The 21,520-nt window shown below is 38.1% G+C and overlaps 2 protein-coding genes across 9 annotated transcripts; one reads left to right on the top strand and one right to left on the bottom strand.

The window, feature by feature from the left end:
* Window positions 2,317–12,621, top strand: LOC109950632. 8 transcript variants are annotated; one of them, XM_020570233.1, is made up of 14 exons: window positions 2,317–2,608; window positions 2,724–2,839; window positions 3,149–5,444; window positions 5,525–5,962; window positions 6,364–6,822; window positions 6,908–7,276; window positions 7,774–8,379; window positions 8,524–8,601; window positions 8,771–9,505; window positions 9,652–9,726; window positions 9,914–10,561; window positions 10,818–11,129; window positions 11,448–12,005; window positions 12,130–12,621. In XM_020570233.1, the coding sequence occupies exons 2-14, from the start codon at window positions 2,726–2,728 to the stop codon at window positions 12,366–12,368; spliced, it is 6,927 nt and encodes a 2,308-aa protein (XP_020425822.1). In that variant the 5' UTR covers window positions 2,317–2,608; window positions 2,724–2,725; the 3' UTR covers window positions 12,369–12,621. The 8 variants fall into 8 exon arrangements, with proteins under 8 accessions (XP_020425822.1, XP_020425821.1, XP_020425817.1 ...); XM_020570232.1 differs by having other exon boundaries at window positions 9,652–9,744; XM_020570228.1 differs by having other exon boundaries at window positions 7,774–8,382; window positions 9,652–9,744; window positions 9,914–10,579.
* LOC18767664 (cellulose synthase A catalytic subunit 2 [UDP-forming]) lies at window positions 12,991–20,287 on the bottom strand. The gene is made up of 14 exons (XM_007199627.2): window positions 19,268–20,287; window positions 18,331–18,526; window positions 18,000–18,235; window positions 17,802–17,904; window positions 17,516–17,702; window positions 16,866–17,132; window positions 16,424–16,769; window positions 16,054–16,191; window positions 15,846–15,971; window positions 15,515–15,727; window positions 15,141–15,408; window positions 14,776–14,972; window positions 14,324–14,674; window positions 12,991–14,138 (listed from the first exon to the last, which is right to left on the bottom strand). Exons 1-14 carry the CDS (start codon window positions 19,346–19,348, stop codon window positions 13,557–13,559), a joined length of 3,291 nt encoding a protein of 1,096 aa, XP_007199689.1. The 5' UTR covers window positions 19,349–20,287; the 3' UTR covers window positions 12,991–13,556.

The raw sequence follows: 21,520 nt of genomic DNA, 5'->3' as shown, positions 1-21,520 counted from the left end.
TACACTGCACAGATTAAAGTCCCATAAGAACAGAATATGGGTATAGCAGTGATCAATATGATGCACGTCTGTTGCGTAGCAAATGATGTGGATTGAAGTCCCGAAAGGACAATCCTTTGACATATCAATATTGATATTGTGCACGCCTAATGCGTAGCAAATTGTATGGGTTAAAGTCCCATAAATTAATTGACATGTATGTATTAATCTGTGGCATGCCTGCAGCATGACAGATATATGGGTTCTAAATGTTCCAACTCCCTAAATGGAGATTATCCACGCCCTACTATAAAATAACGCTCCATTGGAGGTTATAATCCACATTCTCACATAATAAAAGCCCCCTGCAGTGGCTTGGGTACCCAAAAGCAAAGAAATGCTTATAATTGATGTATGCGTATGCAAATGAGAATGGTTGGATCATAAATTGATGAATGACAAATTTTGATTTTGGAGTAGCTACTCAAATCATCAATGGGCTGTGTTGATTGGAACCACGTTCAATTATTAAATGTCGACAATATCATTGGCCAAAATGGAATGAGGTAATTCCATTATAGATAAGAATGAACGTGAAGGAACAACCCACAGTACGAACCCCAAAATTTGTTAATACTGAATGTTATACTTAGGTGTTCGGAATAAAAGGGAATATACCTACTTTGTATGACACATTGTTTCTGGCAGAAACAAGGAATGTTGGGTTTTCTCCATATTTATAGATTCAATTGTGCCCCTTTATTGCACATTTACGGAGACTAACATGTTATCTTTAAGGGTTATTAAATGCACAGAGCATATCACCTGAAGTGATTCCCTAAAGATGTATAAATAGCTGGGTTAAAGCTATATAATGTGTCATAAAGTTTAATCCCTTTAAACAAAATCCTTGAAAGGATTGAAATTGCATGAAGCAAGTCCCTGAATGACATGTGCCTGAAGCACAAAATTTGTACTCAATATTAATGTACATAAATTACATCAGTGAGTATATTGATTATAATGTGTTTGCAACACATTAAAGCTTCTCAAGAGTTCAAGAAATATTTGTCTCGACTTAAGGATCAAGCATTATGCCAACGAGATTCTTGCTTATACTAAGAAAGTATTGAAGCATTTTTATGAGGATTATCCGTTGGACACTTTAATGATTTTCCGGAAGTATATTCGACCGGACATCATATTTTCCAGATAGGGCTCAACTCCATCACCATCATTTTGGAATGATGTGAGGTATATTTAATGCTATCTCCGCATAACACCTTGTACGGGCATATTCTTTCAAGTGAACTTACAAATAGCCCAAGTTTTGTTAGAAACGCGGACTCTGAAAATTTCTATGATTTACATAGAGATAGCTCACTGGAAATATATTTACTTACTCAACTACGAGAATTGTTAATGGCTACATCCTCCACTCACTCCGAAAGATTCTCACTCCAAAAGATAGTCATGAAGACATCAGGGGGAGATATTAATCAGGGGGAGCATCCAGAAGTATGCTATACAGATTGTTGTACTCTTCTTTCTTCCTTCCATCAGTTCTCTACCTTACTAGGTTTTCTCCAAACAAGATTTTAATGAGGCAACCAATCTAGGGACATGTGGTCTCCAAGGGGGAGTGTTGTAAAGTATAAAGTAGTGGAGCCCACTTACTATTTGTTTGTAGACTTTGGTGCATGAGTTTATTCACGGGTGAATAGTGAATAGTGAAGATGATTGGATAGAAACATCACGGGTGCCATTTATCATGCCTACAAATAGGCAATCCTCCTGTCTGCAAAGAAGAAAAAAAAACGGAAAGAAACAAAGAAGAGGAAAGAGAGAAGAGAGGAAAGAGAGAAGAGGAAACAAAGAAGAGGAAAAAGAGAAAAGAGGAAAGAGAGAAAAGGAAAGAGACAAGAGGAAGATAAGGAAGAAAGAGGAAAGAGAGAGCAGAGAGAAATTCTCCTAGAGAGAAAATTCAGTGAGCCACACATATTGTAAACACTAAAGTTGTAGCCATATTATTTTATATAGTGAAAAGTTACTGCTACTGCTCTCCGAGGACGTAGGCATAGCCGAACCTCATTAAATGCTGTGTCTCATCTACTTTACGTGCAGCTCAATATTCGTACATATTCCAGGTTATTTTTATAACAATATCGTTAATTTGCATTTCTCACTTGACTTCTCCCTCAAGATTCAACTCACTTTTTGTCTCAGCGAACAAAAGTTACACACTCGCTTTCCTTGGCCGACACCTGTACCACGCACCTGCTTAAGCCTGTCCTTAAAATTACCATCATACCCCTACAATCGTCTCCTTCGTCGCTCATTCCGCAAGTACAGAATCCATTTCCCTTTTGAAATCGCAAGTTATATAAAACCCGTCTTGGAAAGCGGGAAACTCATCCAGTTTGAATTTAAAAAAGTACAGAGAAAAAAGCAAAAGGTAATCAAACCGATTCTTCGAGAAAAAAAGAAGAGAAAATTAGAACATCGAAAGCAAAAATCGAATTTAATTTCATCGAAAGTAAATCAACAATCAACAATCTTCCTCTCAGAAGGTTCTGAGTTTTCTGAGTTCTCTCCATAGCCAAGCCAACTTCGCGTTGGCGCGAAAAAAGTAAGTGGAAGATTCTCGAACTGTAATGTTTTTGTTTTTGTTTTTTTACATTTTTAGTTGTTTTGTTGGTTTCAATAATTTATGATCTTTTCTTTGTTCAAAATTTTGATTACAGAGATGGATTATTATGCGATGAAGAGGAAGCAACTTCAATCACTCTGTAAACAACACGGAATTCCTGCAAATTTAAGGAACACTGAAATGGCCCATAAGCTTACTTTGCTTCTCAAGGTAATAGCATCACCGAAGAACGAAAGCTTTTTATCTGTGTTTATAAACTTATAGTTCTTGCTTCTTCTTTTTTTCTTTAAATTTCAATTTTGTTTTCTTTTTGGTTCCTGATAAAATTGATTAAAAGAAAATTGTGGGTTTCATGTTATTATTTCCAGAAAGTGAAACCCCTAAACCAATTAGGGCAACTGTTGTGTACGGGATCAGTTGGCTGTGTTGCAATTTCTCTCTTTTGTTATGTACTTTGCAATGGGGTTTTGGTTTGTTTTGGTAATATTTTTTGTTCCTTTTATTTTCCCTAATAAACAGGAAGATGAAAAACTCAGTGAGCCAGTCTGCAAAAATTTAGAAGAAAATGAAGGGGGAATTGATTCTGAGGTTGAGACAAAGAAGGTGAAGAAAGTAAAGTTCAGCCCAGAAAATCAAACGTTTTACTTTGTGGGTACGGATAATGACTCAAACTCGGATTGTGATTACAATCCAAAGAAGAAACAGGGGAGAAAGAGGACGTCCATGGTTGTTAAGAAGGTTCAGGTTTTTGAAAATTCCAGAGGACTCGAACACTCTCACAAAATTATTGACTCCCCAGGTAGAGTTACAAGGTCCAGGGCACAAAAAATGGATGAAGGCAATGCAGAAGCAGTTTTTTCACCTCTTCCTGGGAAGAAGAAATTGACAAATCGAGTGAAAAAGGTTGATAGCTGTGATAAGCCTCCTCCGGAGGTTGAGTTAATTGAGAGAGTGGATAGTAATGCGGAACATGCTAATTTGAATGGAGGGTTGATTCAAAGGCAGTTGAGAAACAGGGTGGTGGTGAGTGATGATGGTGGAAATTCACTGGTTTTGAGGAAGGATCTAGTGCCAAGGGGTTCAAAGAAACCCAAACAAAATAAAGGTAGTGATGGGGATCTTTTACCAACTGAGACTTATGAAGAAAATGTCCCTGTAGGAAAAGGTATTAAACCTGAAAAAGTCCAGAAGCAATGTAAAGGAAATGTCACAAAATCGGGGAAAACTGATCTTGGTGGTAGTAGGATCACACGGTCTCGGAGTCAGGTTGGAGGGAATAGTTCTGGAGTTGAAAGTAAAACAGATATTCTCATAGTTCAGGAAAAGGGACAAGAAGTTCTTCAACTTAAAGAAACCTGTAAGGGCCTAGATAGAGAGCATTTGAGGAGGAAGTCTGCTGTACCTCTGAAGAGGAGTCTGGAAGGTGACAACCTTGCTAATGAAGCTGTTGTACCTGGGAAGACCCTGAGGAGGTCAAAACGAAAAGTAGCCAGGGACAGAGACTCTGCATGTGGGCCATTGGCAGAAACCAAACTTGTTGGTAGGAGCAAAAAGTCTAAAACCAAGTTTGTGGGAAAAGCTTCGGGCCAAGAAGAATGTGAACTTGAAGAACCATCAAAGGACGGGCAGAAAATTCCTGTGTTCCAGAAGGGCAAGGAACTGGCAAAAGGTGATACTAGAAAAAGACCAAGGAATATAGATTTGGAAAGAGCTTCCAAAGTTGAGTCAAGTGTAGAAAGAATGGAAGAAAATGTTGCTGTCCTACCCAATGGTCCTTTAAGGAGATCCAGACGCAAAACTACATTGTTTTCCTCTGCTGCTCATGATGATAGGGAGTTTAGAATTTGTGAAGCTGCTGGAACTGTGAAGCAATCAACAGCTGCTGGAACAGTGAAGCAACCAGTTCCTGACAAGGGTGCCAATGTGTCTCAATCTCTAAGGCGGTCTAGTCGGAATGCTTGTGAAAAGATACTAACAGAAGCCACTGGGGACATGTGTGGAATTGCCAATGGTGTTAAAAAGGATGGTCTTGTGAAGCAAATACAAGAGCCAACATATGAGAAGGAAAGTTCATTAATTGTGCATGATTCTTTAAACAAAAGCCCACAAAGACGATCCTCGCGTATTCTTTCCAAAAGTGGCTTGGTTGCACCTACAGGACGCACTGGTATAGCTGCTGGAAAGAACAAAAAGAGTGAATCTAGGATGCCAATTATAAAGGAAAAGGTCTCGTTTGCTAAAATCAATTCACCCCTTGAAGAAAATCTGAGTACAGATATTAGATTGAATATTCCAGAAGCTTCAGGAAATGAGAACAATACTGATTCTTGCTGCAGCAAAGGTCTGGAAAGGTCAAGCAAGCAGAGGAAGGGATCAAGCAAGCAGAGGAAAGGATCAAGCAAGCAGAGGAAGGGATCAAGTAAGAAGAGGGAATCTGCTGGAAGGGGTCAGCCTGTTTATGATGAAGTATCTACTGCATATTCTATCGTGGAGAAGGCCATGGACATTTCAGGTCATCTGAAGGACAATCAGATCTCAGAATCAATGAAGTTTCAAGGTATATCTACAGTGCAGAAGCCACAGAATGTGACAGAACCCCTGACTAACGAGATGGAAAATAGCATCCCGGATAACACTACTGCATGTGATATGGATTATCATTCTTATCTGTCTTTGAACAAATGTCATACTGGCCATGCTATTGCAGTTGAACAAAACCCAGTAGAATGTCCAGATAAGTTCAGCAATGTCGTTTCTTCCAAATTTACCTGTCTAAGTGATGGCCACTCACCTACCTATCAACCGGACTGTGAAGGTAAGGGAGTTATTTACTTTTGTTGTCAAATAGATGTATTAATTAGTTTTTGGTGCTTATTGTGTTCGCCTAACTTGTAGGTGAATGTTCCAACCTGTTGGACTTGAACAAAGGATTGGAGACAGATGAGTCATTAACCGTTAAAACGTCAGACCAAAGGATTGATGTGGTGGATGATCAGTTAGAAGGTGGTAGCAAAGTTAGTGTTCCTGAGGATCAAAACTTAGTTCAATTGGATGCTAGTGGGATTGATCAACCAGTACTTGTAGAACAAGTTCTTGAGGATCATCTAACTGAACTTGGTGAAAATAAGGAGTCAGACAGCAATAATGCAAAGTCCTCTGCATTAGTAGAAGAAATATGTGCTTTCAGTTCTTGTGACAGAGAAGAAATGGTTCAGGTTGATGTAGGTTCTACTGCTGAAACTAGTGCAGAGACAGATGGAGACATCCATCTGGGTAGAATTGTTCTCAGTGATACTGCTGTAACTCTGTCCAAATCTTCACTAGTAAAGGAAGGTATTTGATGTTCCCTTGTTTGGTTTCTTCTTTAATTTTCATGTTTATGTGATATTTTTATTGCTGATAGGTTCAGCTGTTTCATCTCGTTATTCATCAGTTAAATCGTTTGGATGGATTTACTTTGTAGAACTTAGTGCTATTGGTAATCAATCATATTATTTATTCCTATCACTAAAGGGAAGTATGTGCATGATCTCCCTGACTGTGATAGAAACAGTTCAATCACTTTACAAGAAAGTGCTATGGCTCAGGCACTGTAGTTTTCAACTGTGAGGCCTTCAACAAATTCCCTTTGTTTAAACCTTTTTTGTCCGGCTCAATCACTACTTGGAGTATTAAACCTCTATCACTTTGTATTTTTTCACATGATTAATATTTGTATCTTCTCTTTGTTCCAGCTACTGATTCTTGCTGCAGCAAAGAAGCTGTTGAAAAATCAAGCAATAAGTGGGAATCTGCTGCAATGGGTCAGCCTGTTTGTTTTGAAGTATCTGCTGTACATTCAAGCATAGAGAAAACCATGGACATTTCAGCTCATCTGAAGGAAAATCAGCTATCAAAGTATAATAATTTACAAGGTGTATTTACAGTCCAAAACGCACAGAATGTAATGGAACCCGTGACTAATGTGATGGAAAATGTTATGGTAGATAGTGGATTGAATGTCCCAGAGAACGCTACTGTACGTGATATGGAAGATAATTACTATCCGTCTTTGGACAGAGGTGATACTGGTCATATTATTGCAGTTGAACAAACCTCGGAAGAATGTATGGATAAGCTCAGCAATGTCAGTTTTTCCAGATTGACCTGTCTAGGTGATGGTCACTCACCTACCTGTCAACCACATTGTGAAGGTATGGGAGTTATTCAAGTTTTGGTGTCAAATAGATGTACTAATTAATTTTGGTGCTCTGCTTATTGTGCTCTTATAATTTGTAGGTGAATGTACCAACCTGTTGGACTTGAAAGGACTGGAGACAGATGAGTCATGGACTGTTAAGACGTCACACCAAAAAAGTGATGTGGTGGATGACCAGTTAGAAGACGGTAGCAAAGCTAGTGTTCCTGAGGATCATAACTTAGTTCAATTGGATGCTAGAGGGATTAATCAACCAGTACTAGTTGAGCCAGTTGTTGAGGATCATCTAACTGAATGTGATGAGAATAACGAGTCAGACAGAAATACAGCGAAATCCTCTGAAGTAGTAGAAGAAACTAGCGAAGAGACAGTTGCAGATATCCATCTGGATAGAATTGTACCCAGTGATACTGCTGTAACTCTGCCCAAATCTTCACTACTAAAGCAAGGTATTTGATGTTCCCTTGTTTAATTTTTCATGTTCATATGATAATTTTTTTGTTGATAGTTCAGCTGTTAGATCTTGTTATTCATGATTCATTTCGTTTGAGCGTTATTTGCAATGGTTAGTTCCATGAATTCTCCTCCTAATAGTACCATGTTACATGACATTTTTTAAATGCTCTTGACCTTACTTTGCGGACTGAGGTTGAGTTAAATTGTGTTTGTGGTCTAGATTACCAACACTAGTCCCGACTTAGTATAGAACCATGCTGTTTAACTAAGTTTGACACTCTTAACTTTTACTTTATATTGGTTTATCTGTAAAGTGAATAGAAGAGATGGATATTCTTTCTCATTCCTAGTAATCAGTGGCAAAGAAGTGATAATTGAAAATTTTAATTTATCTAAATGAATAACTTGTGTTGTTCTCTGGTATCTTTAAGAAAAACATGTGAATTCCATCCAGTAAGTTATGAGATATTAATGATCGTTTAATCTGCAGAAGGAGATCAACTTGAAAATCAATTCAAATCACCAGTAGAAGGCAGAAGTATTTGTGAAATAGATGAGGCCTTGTTATATGGAAGCAAAAACCAAAATTTATCCTTTGATGAGGTTGATTATCCGGAAGATGACACAGTGGCAGCAAGTAAAATTGATAGTGCCATCGTCGTTGAAACAGAGTCAACATCTCTTTCTGATTGTGCTTTGGCAAAAATGCAACATAGAAATGAGAACATTCTTAAGGAAGTTACTTCAGAGATGAAGAGACATCCTTCCATTGCTTCAGATGACAGTATGCACATGGATGGCAATGCTGATATGGATGATAATGTTGGAACACTGGATGGTGGTATGAATTCTCTAAATGTGAGTTCAAAAACTGAGATAAGTTCAGACAATATTGGTGATTTCTTAGTCGGAGATGAGCTGGCTGATCTGAGTTGCTGTGATCATGGCATTATTTTGGGCAATGCTGGTGCGAGTAATAGCATGGCACAAACCATACCTGGCTTGACTGACATAGATGGAATAGTTGGAACTGAAAGTATTACACAAGTCAAACTATGTGCTGATAACTCTTGTGCCAAACCTCAAATGTATTCAGGTGGTCTGCCATTGTATCATGTTTTTAATGATTCTTCATCTCTTGGTATATTTTGGTTATTGATCTTGAATGTATGATTTTACTGCTTATAACCTGACATTCTGATTTAAGTAAGCTCAAGTAAGAAAATTTTCTCAAACGCAGGAGATCTAAGTGGATTAAATGAGATTGAGGGTAAAAAAAACAATGCCGAAGAAAAGGAGATGACCTATGAGGATAGAGGTACAATTCCGCTTTTAGGTTGAAAACTTGTCTTGTTGAGAAGTTTGTATGTTCATGTGCTTCTTGTTTATTCTTATCACTTGATAGGGTATTCTCTTGCATCTGTGAGATATAACGTATGTGCTCCATCCAGTAAGTTATGAGATAATAATAACTGTTTAATCTGCAGAAGGAGATCAACGGAAAGATCAATTCAAATCACCAGTTGAAGGCAGAAATATTCATGAAAGAAATCAGGCCTTGTTACATGGAAGCAAAAATCAGAATTTATCCTTCGAAGAGGTCGATATTTTGGAAAAGCACACAGTAGCAGCAAATAACACTGAAAGTTCTATGGATGCCGTGGTGAACGAAACAGAGTCGCGGTCCCTTTCTGATTTTTCTTTGGCAAAAATGCGGCGTGGAAATGAGAACAAATCCCCAGATCCTTCAACTATGGTGGTGTCGGTAGACAGTGCAGTTCAAGAGAGAGCACTAAACAATGTTATGCAATCTGTCCTCCTACTGGATCAAGGGAAGTATGGTGATCCTGGCATACATAAGGAAGTATCTTTAGAGATGAAGAGACATCCTTCCATTGCTTCAGTTGATAGTATGCACACGGATGGCAATGCTGATATGGATGATAATATTGGAACACTGGATGGTGGTATAAATTCTGTAAATGTGAGTTCGAAAACTGCAATTAATTCAGATAATACTGGTGATTTCTTGGTCAGAGATGAGTTGGGTGATCTGTGCTGCTGTGATCATGGGATTATTTTGGGCAATGCCGGTGTGAATAATAGAGTGTCACAAAACGAACCTGGCTTGGCTGACACAGATAGAATAGTTGATACTGAAAGTATTACACAAGTCAATCTATCAGCTGATAACTTTTGTGCCAAACGTCAAATGCATTCAGGTGGTGCCACTGTCTCATGTTTAATGATTCTTCATCTCTTGGTATCTTTCGATGATTAATCTTGAATATATGATTTTACTGGTTGTAATGATATTTTTATTTGAGTAACTGTATATACTCAAGTTTTTATATTGTCTCAAATGCAGGAGATCTAAGTGGATTAAATGAAAGTGAGGGTAGAAACAATGCGGAAGAAAAGGAGATGACTTATGAGGATAGGGGTACAGTTTCTCTTTTAGGTTGGAAACTTGTTAATCTTGTTGAGAAATTTGTATGTTCATATGCTTCTTGTTTATTCTTATCACTTGATAGGCAATGACAGTACCTTGTTATATTCTCTGGCACTTCGAGAAAAAAATGTGTTCCATCCAGTAAGTTATGAGACAATAACAATTATTTAATCTGCAGAAGGAGATCAACTTAAAGATCAATTCGAATCACCAGTTGAAGGCGGAATAATTTGTGAAAGAGTTGAGGCCTTGTTACATGGAAGCCAAAACCAGAATTTATCCTTTGATGAGGTTGATATTCTGGAAAAGCACACAGTGGCAGCAAATGATATTGGAAGTTCTATGGATGCCCTGGTGGACGAAACACAGTCGGGGTCTCTTTCTGATTTTGCTTTGGCAAAAATGCAGCTTGGAAATGAGAACAAATCTCCAGGTCCTTCAAATATGGTGGTGCCGGTAGATAGTGAAGTTCAAGAGAGAGCATCAAATGAAGTTATACAATCTGTTCTCCAACCAGATCCAGCGAAGTGTGATGATCTTGAATTACAAGGCAATGAATTTGGAGTGCTGGAAAGAGTCTCAGGCGTAAAGGTTGTTGAAAGTCTCAATGTTGGCATTAATCGTACGAGGACCTCCCAAGAGACTGAGGAAGTAATTGATCTGCTTAATCTTAACGATAGGGATATCATTTCTGGTGACTCAAAGGAATCCCCTGGTTTTGAAAACTTGCATCCCATCTCTATGGTTAAACCTGAAACGGGTGTCGATTGCTCTGCTGATTCTCCAGCTACCGATTCTAGTCATGGTCAGTGCTTATTGCATCAAGGTGAAGAAGCAACTGCAGGTTAATAATTGTTTCCAAAATTTTCAACTCTTATGTATATTTGTCTTCATTTCCTAAGCCACGTGGCCTGGGGTGGGGAGTGGGGGGAAGAATAGTATCTATGTTTGAGCCCAAGGAGTATCTATATATCTTGTAGTTATTTTTTAACAAAAATAAAAAATTAATCTTCATTCAACTTAAACTTTTTATTGAAAACAGTTCCGTCTCTAACGGTTTTTGTATCTTTGTGATTAAACAGAAACTAAAGCCTTGGAGTTAAATGCTGCCTCGCCTTTATTTAGCAGTTATGAGATAAAACAACTTTTCAGCGATGACAAAATGGATGGATTTTCAAAATCATATCCAGACATGTCAAAAGTCGATTCAGTGATTGAAGATAGTGAGGCTGTGAAGAAAGGGAAAGAAAGTGCTGTTGGTATTGCACAAGTTGCTGCAGGGCAACTTACTGACCATGAGCATAAATCGGAGGACGTTATGGAGCTAAAATCTACTCTGGAAATGGGTATTCATTACCCTGTTGGTTCTCCTGTTACCAACTTTTCTAGTTGTGGTGAGTGTTTAATTTTGGACTTCACTGGTAATACTTTTAATTAACTATGAGTCTACGACTCCAAGAGTTTGCTATTATATTTTTTCTTGAATAGTCCAACATGTGGAAGTCTATAGATTGGGAAGTTATAGTTTTAGGATTTCGAACTTTGATCTCATGATACCATGTTATACTTTTTATTTATCCATGCCTCCAAAAGTGTAGAGTAGTAGGATCTGTAAAGACAAATGTTATAATGTGTTTTGGGGAATAACAAAGCCTTGGAGTTAAATGTTGAATTGTTTGGATTGACTGATTTTGAGATGGAACTGATTGTAGGGGACATCAAAAGAGATGAATTTCAGAAATTAGATGCAGGTCTGAGTAAAGCCAATCTGATGAATGAAGTTGGTGAGCATGTGAAGGAAGGTTTAGAAAATGATCTGGGAATTGCTCAAGTTGTTGCCAAGAAACACAGTGATCATCATGGGCAGAGAATGGCAGATGAACTTCTGAAATCCACTCATCCTCCTGTTTCAGATGGGAACACCTGTGTAAATGAAAGACCAAAGGAGAAAGGAATCAGGCCTATCAACCAAGTGTTTGTTGATCATGAGGATATTGATGAGGCTGGTGATATTGAATATTCTAATGTGTGGGCACGTACAGGGAAATCGGTAGATGATTCTGAGATGAGTGGCAGCAATCCTGGTGCTTTTGATGTGCCAATTGATGTGCCAGCAGCAAACAGTTATCCAAATTACTTAATGCAAGCTCGAAGTAATGTGAACCCTGATGTTGAAGATGCTAAATTTTCAGTTGAGAGTGAGATTGTGTCAGAACAGAATGTAACTGCAGATCAATGTCCCATATCTGCAGATTCAGGTTTGAGAAAAGGTACACATCTTGCACTTGAACGTCAATTTTTTTCTCTTTATTGGTTCTCCGAGTATTTTTTTTGGGCATGATTTACTTGAAAATGCAAGCTGATTCTTTGACCTTCTTGCTCATGTCTTCTCAGACAATTTGGAATCACCTAGGGTAAGGAGTTGGGAGGCAGATTCGGACAAAAGTATCAGTATTTCTTTTGCGCCAAGGGAGAACAAGACAGATAGTCTGGTCCCTAGTCCTCCAAAGAGTTTTGTCAATACTGCTGATATGAAGGAAAATTTCAGAAACACAAAGAACGACAAAGTTTCCAACTCAGCAGTGAAAACTTTGCAGCCTAGGCCGGCATTGAAGGATCTCCAAAAGAAGTAGACCTGCTAGTGTTGGCCATGGAAATACGAGTTAAAGTGACCTTCATTTTCAGCTGAAGCATACCTCATGCTGATCTTCAAGAGTGTTTTGGTAATTTACAGTATTGCTTGTAAATGAACTTGTTAATGGTACAGTTAGTTTTGTGGGGTCCAGTGTAAGTATGGTGTTGTATTGGATTGCTTATTTTAAATATGAGAATGTCTAGCGACAAAAGTTTGCAAATGCAAATATGTAAAGTTCGTTAATGTGCGTATATTGCAATTTTAGGGTTTATATGCAAATATGTAAATGTGCTAATTTTAAAAATGAGGTTCGCATATCACAATAGAGGATCCGGATCCTTGGAGGCGAATGAGGCCTATTTCCTCCCTAATTTGTTGTTTCAGAGGTGGATTTAGTTTAAGGCTTTACTTAATAAGCCAGGAAATTAATTCCATAGGATTCCTAGGAGAAAAAAGCAGACATTCAAAAACTCTGAGTTAGACATTCCAAAACCTTGTCACAATGTCATCACACCATCAATGTGATTGCAAAAGCTGAAGTCAAACTTTTAGGCACAGCCGCTCAAGTATCATAGAGGTGAGAAAAAAGTCATTATTTCCTCCAAACAAGCCAGAAGAAAGAAAGAGAAGAAAGAAAATCAAACATTTATTGAATGTTGAGTTGTTCTTAAATAAGCACACATACAAGAAGAGTTGCCTTTGTTTGGCAAACACATTTGGACATCTCAAAAAATACATCACCCTAAGATTGCAGCTATTTCCTCTCAAATACTGCACAAAAGGACAAGGTTTTATGACACTAACATATATGAACCAACCCCCTTATTGAGAAGGGAACATAAATTATGAATCAAACTAACTTTATCTTCTCATGGGATTACAGACAGACCTGAATACAAATCCCCTTCCAACCCACAAAATCCATGTATTAAAGAATTAATGAACACTTTGCAAAACAATCAATGTGTCAGATCCAGTCCCTTTGTATCTACATGCAACCTCCCAGGATTGCTCTTTCTTCCCATCTCATCTTTTACCACAAGATTTATCCTTACAAATAGAACTGTTCGAAACAATTTTACCTTCGATTGAACAACATCGCGCATTTGAACTCGATCTCTTTTTGTTTGCCCAAACAGCTACTTTATAGAACTCACACCATCTAAACCTTCTGTATAAGTGGACCTTAGTCACAATCCAGCCCGCAAACTTCTAATACAATACCACCTTTTGATACAAATGGGTTGATTCGGACCCATAATAGAGAGAAGATCGATGCGAGAAGAATTGACCAGACCACAATGATTGTGGGGAGTCTCTCCTGTCTTCCCACCAAACCCTTTAGGAATGGGTAAAGATGGACAATGACCCATATGGCAAAGAACAACCTACCAAAGAGAGGACCCCATGAGTCGTAACCATTGTTGATGGCATCAGAAATCCCAACAACGACTCCAATAATGTTTATGATCAATAAGGTCATGGGAGGGATCAAAAGTGACGTCCACTTAAAGAGGTATAGATCAGAAAACTCTCCATCATCCGCTGCTTTAGATGTGACAGTGAAGTTTGTGTTAACTCCGCCCAAAACCTTGAGCAGACCCTGGATGAGTGCGAAAAAGTGTGATGACGCACCACCAATGACCCAGAACTGTTCATTCCTCCACCAGTCATGTATGCCAACATGTCCCCACTGCATCTCAAGTATGCTAGTTGCAGCTATGGATAAAAAGAGAGCCATGAAAAGGATACTGGCATAGTTGCTAATCTGTTAATCGGAGAAAGCCAATATTAGCTGAAAGCATTGCAACAGAAATAAATACAGCAAGCACAGCATTCTCAAGTTAGGCCTTTCAAAAAATATATATTTCCTAAAAAGGGGCAGGGAAAATAAAGTTCTAACACACACACACACATATATATAGTCCAGACCAAAATAAGGGGGAAAATTACCTCAGGGACAATGAATTTCCCAGTAAGGAGACAGACAGCCGGCAAGGAACAGTAGGCAAGCAAGGGGATAGATGTCAAAGGATAGACAACCGAGTTTATATAAGAAAAGCGCTCCAACCATTTCAAACCACACCCATATCCATACCAAATTGGACAGTGCCTGCTCAATAATATTTCAACAGATCCCAACGCCCACCGAAGCACCTGGTGAAGCCGATCAGATAAGTTTATAGGGGCTGAACCCTTGAATGCAGGCCTTTTGGGCATGCAATACACAGATCGCCAGCCATGGCAATGCATCTTGAAGCCCGTTAGGATATCCTCTGTAACAGAGCCATATATCCACCCAACCTGGAACAGAATTAAGATTTAGAAAACAGAAAAATGCCAAGCTTCAAATCATAAGAGCTTGAGTCATTCATAAGTCAAACTCCATAAATGGTGCAGCATACCTCCTTTCCCCATTCTGTTTTATCTTCATAGCCACAACTAATGACATGGATGGCTTCCTTCAAGAGTGATGCCGAACTTGTTCCCTTCGGAACTCCACCGTCTTCCATGAGTGTAGAAGCGATGAAAACTGGCGACTGTCCAAATTTTTTCTCAAATTTTATTTGGGGTATTAGGGATGACTTTTCATTGTCTATTCCTGGAAAAAAGTTTCAGTAAAATCATAAGCATCTGTGTTTAACACAACCAATCACTTACAGAAATCAAATTAATAATCTGCATTCACAAGTAGCCTGAGCAAGGAAATTCAAGATTGATCTGTAAGGAGGAAAACAACTATACTATCCATTTGTAAAGCACCTCTTACCTTCAATTCCCTCCTGAATATTTTCTAGTGCATGTATCTGCTTTGAAGCATCCTTGTTCTTTTTCTTTTTATCATTTGACTTTGCTTTTTTGTTCTTCTTTCTAGATCCACAACACCAGCAGCACCATTTTGGCAAACAATTACAAGTCTTCCCTGGTGGTTTCTTCTTGGTAGGAGCATCATATCCATACAGTGCCTGCCTTCGGAAGACACAACCAGTTCCAACATATATGGGTCCTTGGATACCATCTAAACCTTTCATATTGATCTGTATTCAAATTATGAAAGGAATTAGCTTCTCACACAAAAAATCATGCTTTTGCAACTTCTCACCTACTCTTTGAATAAAATAAACAAACAAACAAGGTGCTTACATCAAAGAATACAACATTGCGATTTGAGTATCTATCATGACGATCAATCCCATCAAATCGTTGAGGAAATTGTACGTAACAGATTTTCTTTCCGGACGTGGGGTCCATCATGAAGCACATTGCTTCACGAAGTGCTCTGCTGTTGTTTATATAGTGATCACAATCAACATTCAGTATGTAAGGAGCATTTGAGATGATTGCTGACACCCGTACCTTGATTTATTCGCCAGCATGTAAATAAAAATTAGACAACTGAAAACCTAAACAAGTTCAGAGAGGAGAGAGGGAAAGATAGGGAGAGGGAGAGACAGAGACAACAAGAGAGCTATACCAAAGAATTCATAGCTCCAGCTTTCTTGTGATGATCAAAACCTGGTCTCTTTTCACGGGACACATAAACCAGACGTGGTAATTCATTTCCTTCCACATCACGAACACCATTTTGCCCAAGGAAAACCTGCCAAAAAAAGATAAAGATTAGAAATACTCAATAAGGACTGGCTCTTCATCATGAATTGATTAAATGAACACCGCCTCACCTGAATCATTCCAGGATGATCCCTGACATTGTTCCCAGGCCATGGAGTCCCGTCCTGCATCGTCCAACCCTCCTCGGGAACTTTCTGTGCTGTGGCGACCAACCCATTTATCCTAACTTTGAACTCTTCATACTCTCTCTATACCCACAAAATGACAACACCAGATCAGAAACGTCATCATCCAACACCAACCAAAAGTGTGTGTATCATTGCAAGGTTGTCACTATAATTTAAGCAATTTTTTTTATAATGAAAATCATCTTTTCTTTTTTCTTTTTTAAACTGAAAGATGGTTATCAAAGAAGCTAAGATGCCAGACCAGAAACTTGTCAGACTGTAACACAAACAAATGAAGAAAGAAGTGGTAAACCTTAATGGCTCGACGTTCCCTGACAAATGTCGGATCTACTTTGTCTCTCAAATAGTCAACTTTTTGTGCAAAGTACCACTCTGGGGCCCGGGGTTCAATACTGTACTTCTTGCAGAATGGAACCCACTTTCTTGCAAACTCAGATGTCTCTGAGAGGGCTTCAAAAGTGAGCATTGCAGCACCATCATCAGAGACATAGCATGCAACTTTGTCAACTGGATAATCTACAGAGAGGATGGACAGAACTGTGTTTGCTGTGATAAGTGGCGGTTCCTTAAGAGGATCAACAGTACTAACAAATACGTCTAGATCGGCCAACTCAGATGGCTTCCCTTCTTTCTCATACCTGAACCCAAAAAAAATAAAATAACACTAGCTTAGAACAGATATTTCAAAAAGCCACATACAGAGAGAGAGAGAGAGAGAGAGAGAAAGTGGCTACCTGAGTGATAATCTATCAAGGTATGTTTCTCTCTCAATCGGATACCACTTAGGAAACTGATCCAATATCCACGACAAGCCAAACCAAATTTCACATATGATAGATGTTAACCACAATCCATATGCGTTGTTGACTGGATGGAGAATTCTATAGTGGAAAAAGAGGCCAAGAATTGCAAGACGGAGTAAGATTATCATTCTATATGGATTTATCTTGCTCGAAGGAATGGGTAACTTCCTCGAAAGCGGCTGCCTGCCTTCATCCATCCTGTAAAAAGAATTACAAAAATCAACTCTCTTTGGTTGAAACAAAATTACATCATTCTAAGTAGTGACACAGCTAAATTTTAAACTTGTGCCAAAATGGACAATAATATTGCACCATTTGGATTTTTCTTTTTCATTCATATAAACTGTCATTAAATTAAACAAACGTTTACCTTCTCTTTTAACAACTGCAAAGTTTGAGTAACTAAAAATATACATAACCAATCTCTAACACCTAAAGCATACAATTTCACACAATAAAATATAAACTATCATCTCTCTTTTTTTTCAAAGAATAATTCATATAATAATTTCGCATTTCAATTTAGAATAAAATAACATAATAGTTCCAGGAATATAAAACTATTCTAAAGGAGCACCTACTTGGGTAAATCGGGATCATCCGGCTCATTTCCATTATTGTTTCCACCATCATTTCCTCCTTGGTGCTTCACCACCTGAAGTTTTTCATTTTGCTTCTTCTTCCAGTCCTCCATTCGCTCCTTCCATGCAACAGTTCCATAACCATATACAGCTAAGTCTTTCTTAGGATCCATTGGCCTGGGTGGAACTGCATCATCAACACCACAATCAGACTCTAAGAAAGATTAAGCAGTCCGAACAGCTACAAAAATTGAGGCAAATATTGAGGCAAATTCAATGAACTTACAGGACATAGAGGAATCAGTGGTCGGCATTGGATGAACCCGTTTTCCTCGACTCATAAATGGAGGAATAATAAGAGCGTGCTTATCAGAGGCAATCCCAACATCCTTCACCAAAAACAACAATTATCAATTTATCAGACACAGATCAATTATAACCATCACTGTCAAGGAAAGAACATCACACAGTTAAATTAACTCACCTCTTGGCCATAGGTCAGCAGAGGGATCTCGGAAGCAATGGAGGCAGAGTCAAATTCTGCTGGTGTGCTAATCCCTGAACCGTGGACGTGGGATCCCCGTCCGATATTAAGGCGAGCAGCCAGAACTGCCTCGGCAATGTGGTGAGGATCTCTCCTATCATTGCTTGAAATATCAAACTCATTCTCCAAATCATCAATATCATCCTCTTCTTCATCACCTTCAACTCTTGGACTCCCTAACAGAAAGTTGCAATTTCAGTATTCTTTCTTCAAAAAATAACAAAAAATAAAAAATCACCAAAACCATGATTGATATGGGGAAGAGACTCACCCTTGAGGCGCTTGTATCTGGTTTTGCACTGAGGGCAGGCTTGATTGCCCTCTCTTCTTTCATACTCATAGCAAGATCTGCAAACAGGAAATGCACATTCATTGCAAGCAACAAATGGCTCCCCATCCACTGTTATCTCTATCTCATCCCCACAGATCTGGCAAATCTGCCCACTCAGTTCTTTGACAGATGTTACCTGCAATTCATTGGTACCATAGCAATACCAATCTCCGTCAGATCGAAGACTAAAATAATACCAAAAGCATCAGAAGAAGAGAAAGAAATCCTATAACACACATCTGAATTGCTTGGAAAGGAAACTAGTTAATTTACTAGAAAACTATGAAATAAATTTTGCAGAAGCAAAGTTGAAGGCCTTATGCACCGGTTCATTGACCAGCTCTGAAAACCAAGAAAGAACAAGACACCCAAAAAAAAAGTAATTTTACGGAAGCCGTTTCAAGAGAAACCACAGAGTACCACAACCAATGCACAGAACCCAGAAAGAGATTGTGGCTGAGAAAAGTCAAATCCAATATACTAAAAACCGTGAACCAAAATTCAGTAACTGAAACTTTAAATCTCAGTTGAAATCAGAGAGGAGGTAAAGGAAAACATAGAAGACAAATTTTGCTCATCAATAGGTAGGAAACAGCATAAACAGAGTTGTAGAAAGAGAAGGAAAAATGTACTGTCTTTATTTCAAGATCTAACAAATTTAGGGGAGAGAGAGAGAGAGAGAGAGAGAGAGAGTCAATATGAGCAAATGGGTATCTTCCAAATGTAGACATAGGGTCCAGGAATGATTTCTGGGACAAAGAGTGAACAAAAGCAACAGATTTTGAAGGCTCTCAACATGTCCAGTATCAGAAATGGAGTTGAGAGGAAATGCAAAAGGCACAAGGGGAAGGGAGAAGAGACAACGTAAAAGTCTTACTCTTGAAACCTCATCAGCATTGATGAGAACAAACTCATTCCTGTTGTGAGAACCTGCAACAAGTCTTCCTTTGGTATCCATAGCACTCAGAACACACAGACTGAGCCTTGAAACTCAAAAGAGACCCACTTCACAAAACCACTTTCTCTGTCTTTCTCATCACTCAAAAACCACCAAGGAAGACCACTTGACCTCTCTCTTCCTCTTCTCCTTCTTCTTCTGTGTGTCTCTCTTTCTAGGTTGCTTAATTTAGTACACACTCTCAAAGGCACCCATTACAAGAAACACCAACCCCACATTACACAATGAATAAAAAACACAGCTTTACACAGAGAGAGAGAGAGAGAGAGAGAGAGATAAATGAGAACGAGTGAATATAAAAAAGGGTGAAATTAAAATAAGAAAAAAATGAAAAATGTTTGTTTGTGTGTAATGAATGATTCTTTGCTTGAGAGAGAGACCTAGTCCTCTAACAAATTGGCTGTCTGCAAAGAAAACTTGGTGCTTTCGATCTGTGACACGGGTTGCTGCCAAATTATATAGAGCAATAAAAAGAAAAAACTTTTGGTTTTAGAGAGAGAGAGAGATGGAGAGAGAATCTAAAAGTGGGAGTTGAAATTTCAACACATAAACACAGATGGGACGAGATAGAGACAGAGACAGAGGAGAACAATATATAATTTGGATCTAAAATATCACTGTAATCTAAATTAAACCCCAAAGCTAATTCTCAAAATATGGGTTTTTGGGTGGGCCCCAGATTTTGATTATGGAAGCCAAAGGCAGCAGTCGTGGTGGTGGTGGTGGGGCGAAGGTGGTGCCCCACCGGAGTGTCGGTGGCGCTGGACCGTGGAGGTGGGAGAGGGGTACTTCCGTATTTTCACTACAGAGAAACAGAGAGAATTGTTGGGTTGTTTTTGTACGTACGTATGTAAGTGTCGGTGGCTCGAAATCGATGTCTTTCTCCTTCTCCTTCTCTTTCTCTTTCTCTTTCTCTTCTCTCTCTGTCACGGTTTCTGTGTGGGGTCTGTTGTCAAATGAGAGAGAAAGTTTTGGAGTTTTTAAATTGTTCTTCAGAGGGGAGAGAGAGAGAGTGAAGAAGAAGTTGATGAGTCTTTCTCTTCACCAAAAAGACAACACAACAAAACTCAGTTCACAGTACGCTGATGAGTGTCACGTGTGACTCGTGCAACGTGTGACCGAAAGACTGGTAAAATATCGCGAGAAATTGAGCCCCAGCTGTTTAGAAAAGATTAGCTAGTGATGGCCATCTATTGCGTTGCTGTCTGTCCGCCTTATTTGAATTATTTTTTGGAAGATTTATTATTATAATCAATATAGAAATCTAAATTATAAAAAAATTATATGAAATAAATTTTAGAAACATATTTAAAATTCATTTACAACATAACAAAAAGATTTTTAACTTCTTTTAAATTACAAAACTGTCATTGATTTTTTAAAATAAACGCAATCCCAATGTCATAAAAAAACTCAAAACACTCAACAGGGTATCAAAATAATTTAATAATCAAAATTAAATTCAATAGAGCCAGCTGTCATTTTTTATGTTTGTTTATAAAAGTAAATTGTGTGCAGTTTACCCATATTATTAGTGCTAAAAATGAAAATATGACTAAATATCTCTTATTTTTTTCTCAATCAAGTTTTAGGTCATGTTTCTTTCATTTGAGTTAGAAAAATTTAAGGAGAAAAACTTTGGCCCAAACTAGGGAAAGTTTGAGAGCAGGCACTTACACGGTAACACCAGCAAATTGATGCGCCGAACCGAATCAAATCGAAATATGACACACGACCATATATACACATATATATAAATGGTAATATTTTTTCCCAAACTTATACTGTTAAAGTTGTTTTGTTATGTATGTGTTGTCAGATTATGAATTTAGACCTAACATTTATATAATAATCAATTTGATTAATTGTTAATTTTTGAATTTTTGAATTTGGCAACATATATATCCATCTTATGTTGTGAGTCAATCTGGAATTTATAATTCTTTTTTTTTTTATATATACATAAAGCGATATTAGGAGAGGAGAAATCAAACCTATAACCTTGAATACATATGTAAATGCTTCTAACCAATTGAACTACAAGCCCTTGCTAAACTTTATAATTCTTAATATATCTTATTTGTACTTATTTACAATCATAATCAAATATTGATGATAACATCGATAGTTTTCTCATCAAGGAGTATTAGTATTATATATAATATTTGTTTG

The sequence above is a fragment of the Prunus persica genome, chromosome G8 (assembly GCF_000346465.2).
Source record: "Prunus persica cultivar Lovell chromosome G8, Prunus_persica_NCBIv2, whole genome shotgun sequence".
Lineage (NCBI taxonomy): Eukaryota > Viridiplantae > Streptophyta > Magnoliopsida > Rosales > Rosaceae > Prunus > Prunus persica.
The sequence above is the reverse complement of the archived record's forward strand: the minus strand, read 5'-3'. Positions and strand labels throughout refer to the sequence as shown.

Excerpts from the sequence above, each read along its gene's own strand:
- LOC18767664 (XM_007199627.2), bottom strand. The coding sequence starts at position 19,348 with ATGGATACCAAAGGAAGACTTGTTGCAGGTTCTCACAACAGGAATGAG. Across the intron at positions 17,703-17,801 it reads CACTGATTCCTCTATGTCCT|TTCCACCCAGGCCAATGGAT; the intron begins GTAAGTTCATTG and ends TTGATGATGCAG. Across the intron at positions 16,192-16,423 it reads GGGAACGTCGAGCCATTAAG|AGAGAGTATGAAGAGTTCAA; the intron begins GTTTACCACTTC and ends TTGTGGGTATAG.
- LOC109950632 (XM_020570225.1), top strand. The coding sequence starts at position 2,726 with ATGGATTATTATGCGATGAAGAGGAAGCAACTTCAATCACTCTGTAAA. Across the intron at positions 8,425-8,523 it reads TAATGATTCTTCATCTCTTG|GAGATCTAAGTGGATTAAAT; the intron begins GTATATTTTGGT and ends TCTCAAACGCAG. Across the intron at positions 9,745-9,913 it reads GGGTACAGTTTCTCTTTTAG|AAGGAGATCAACTTAAAGAT; the intron begins GTTGGAAACTTG and ends TTTAATCTGCAG.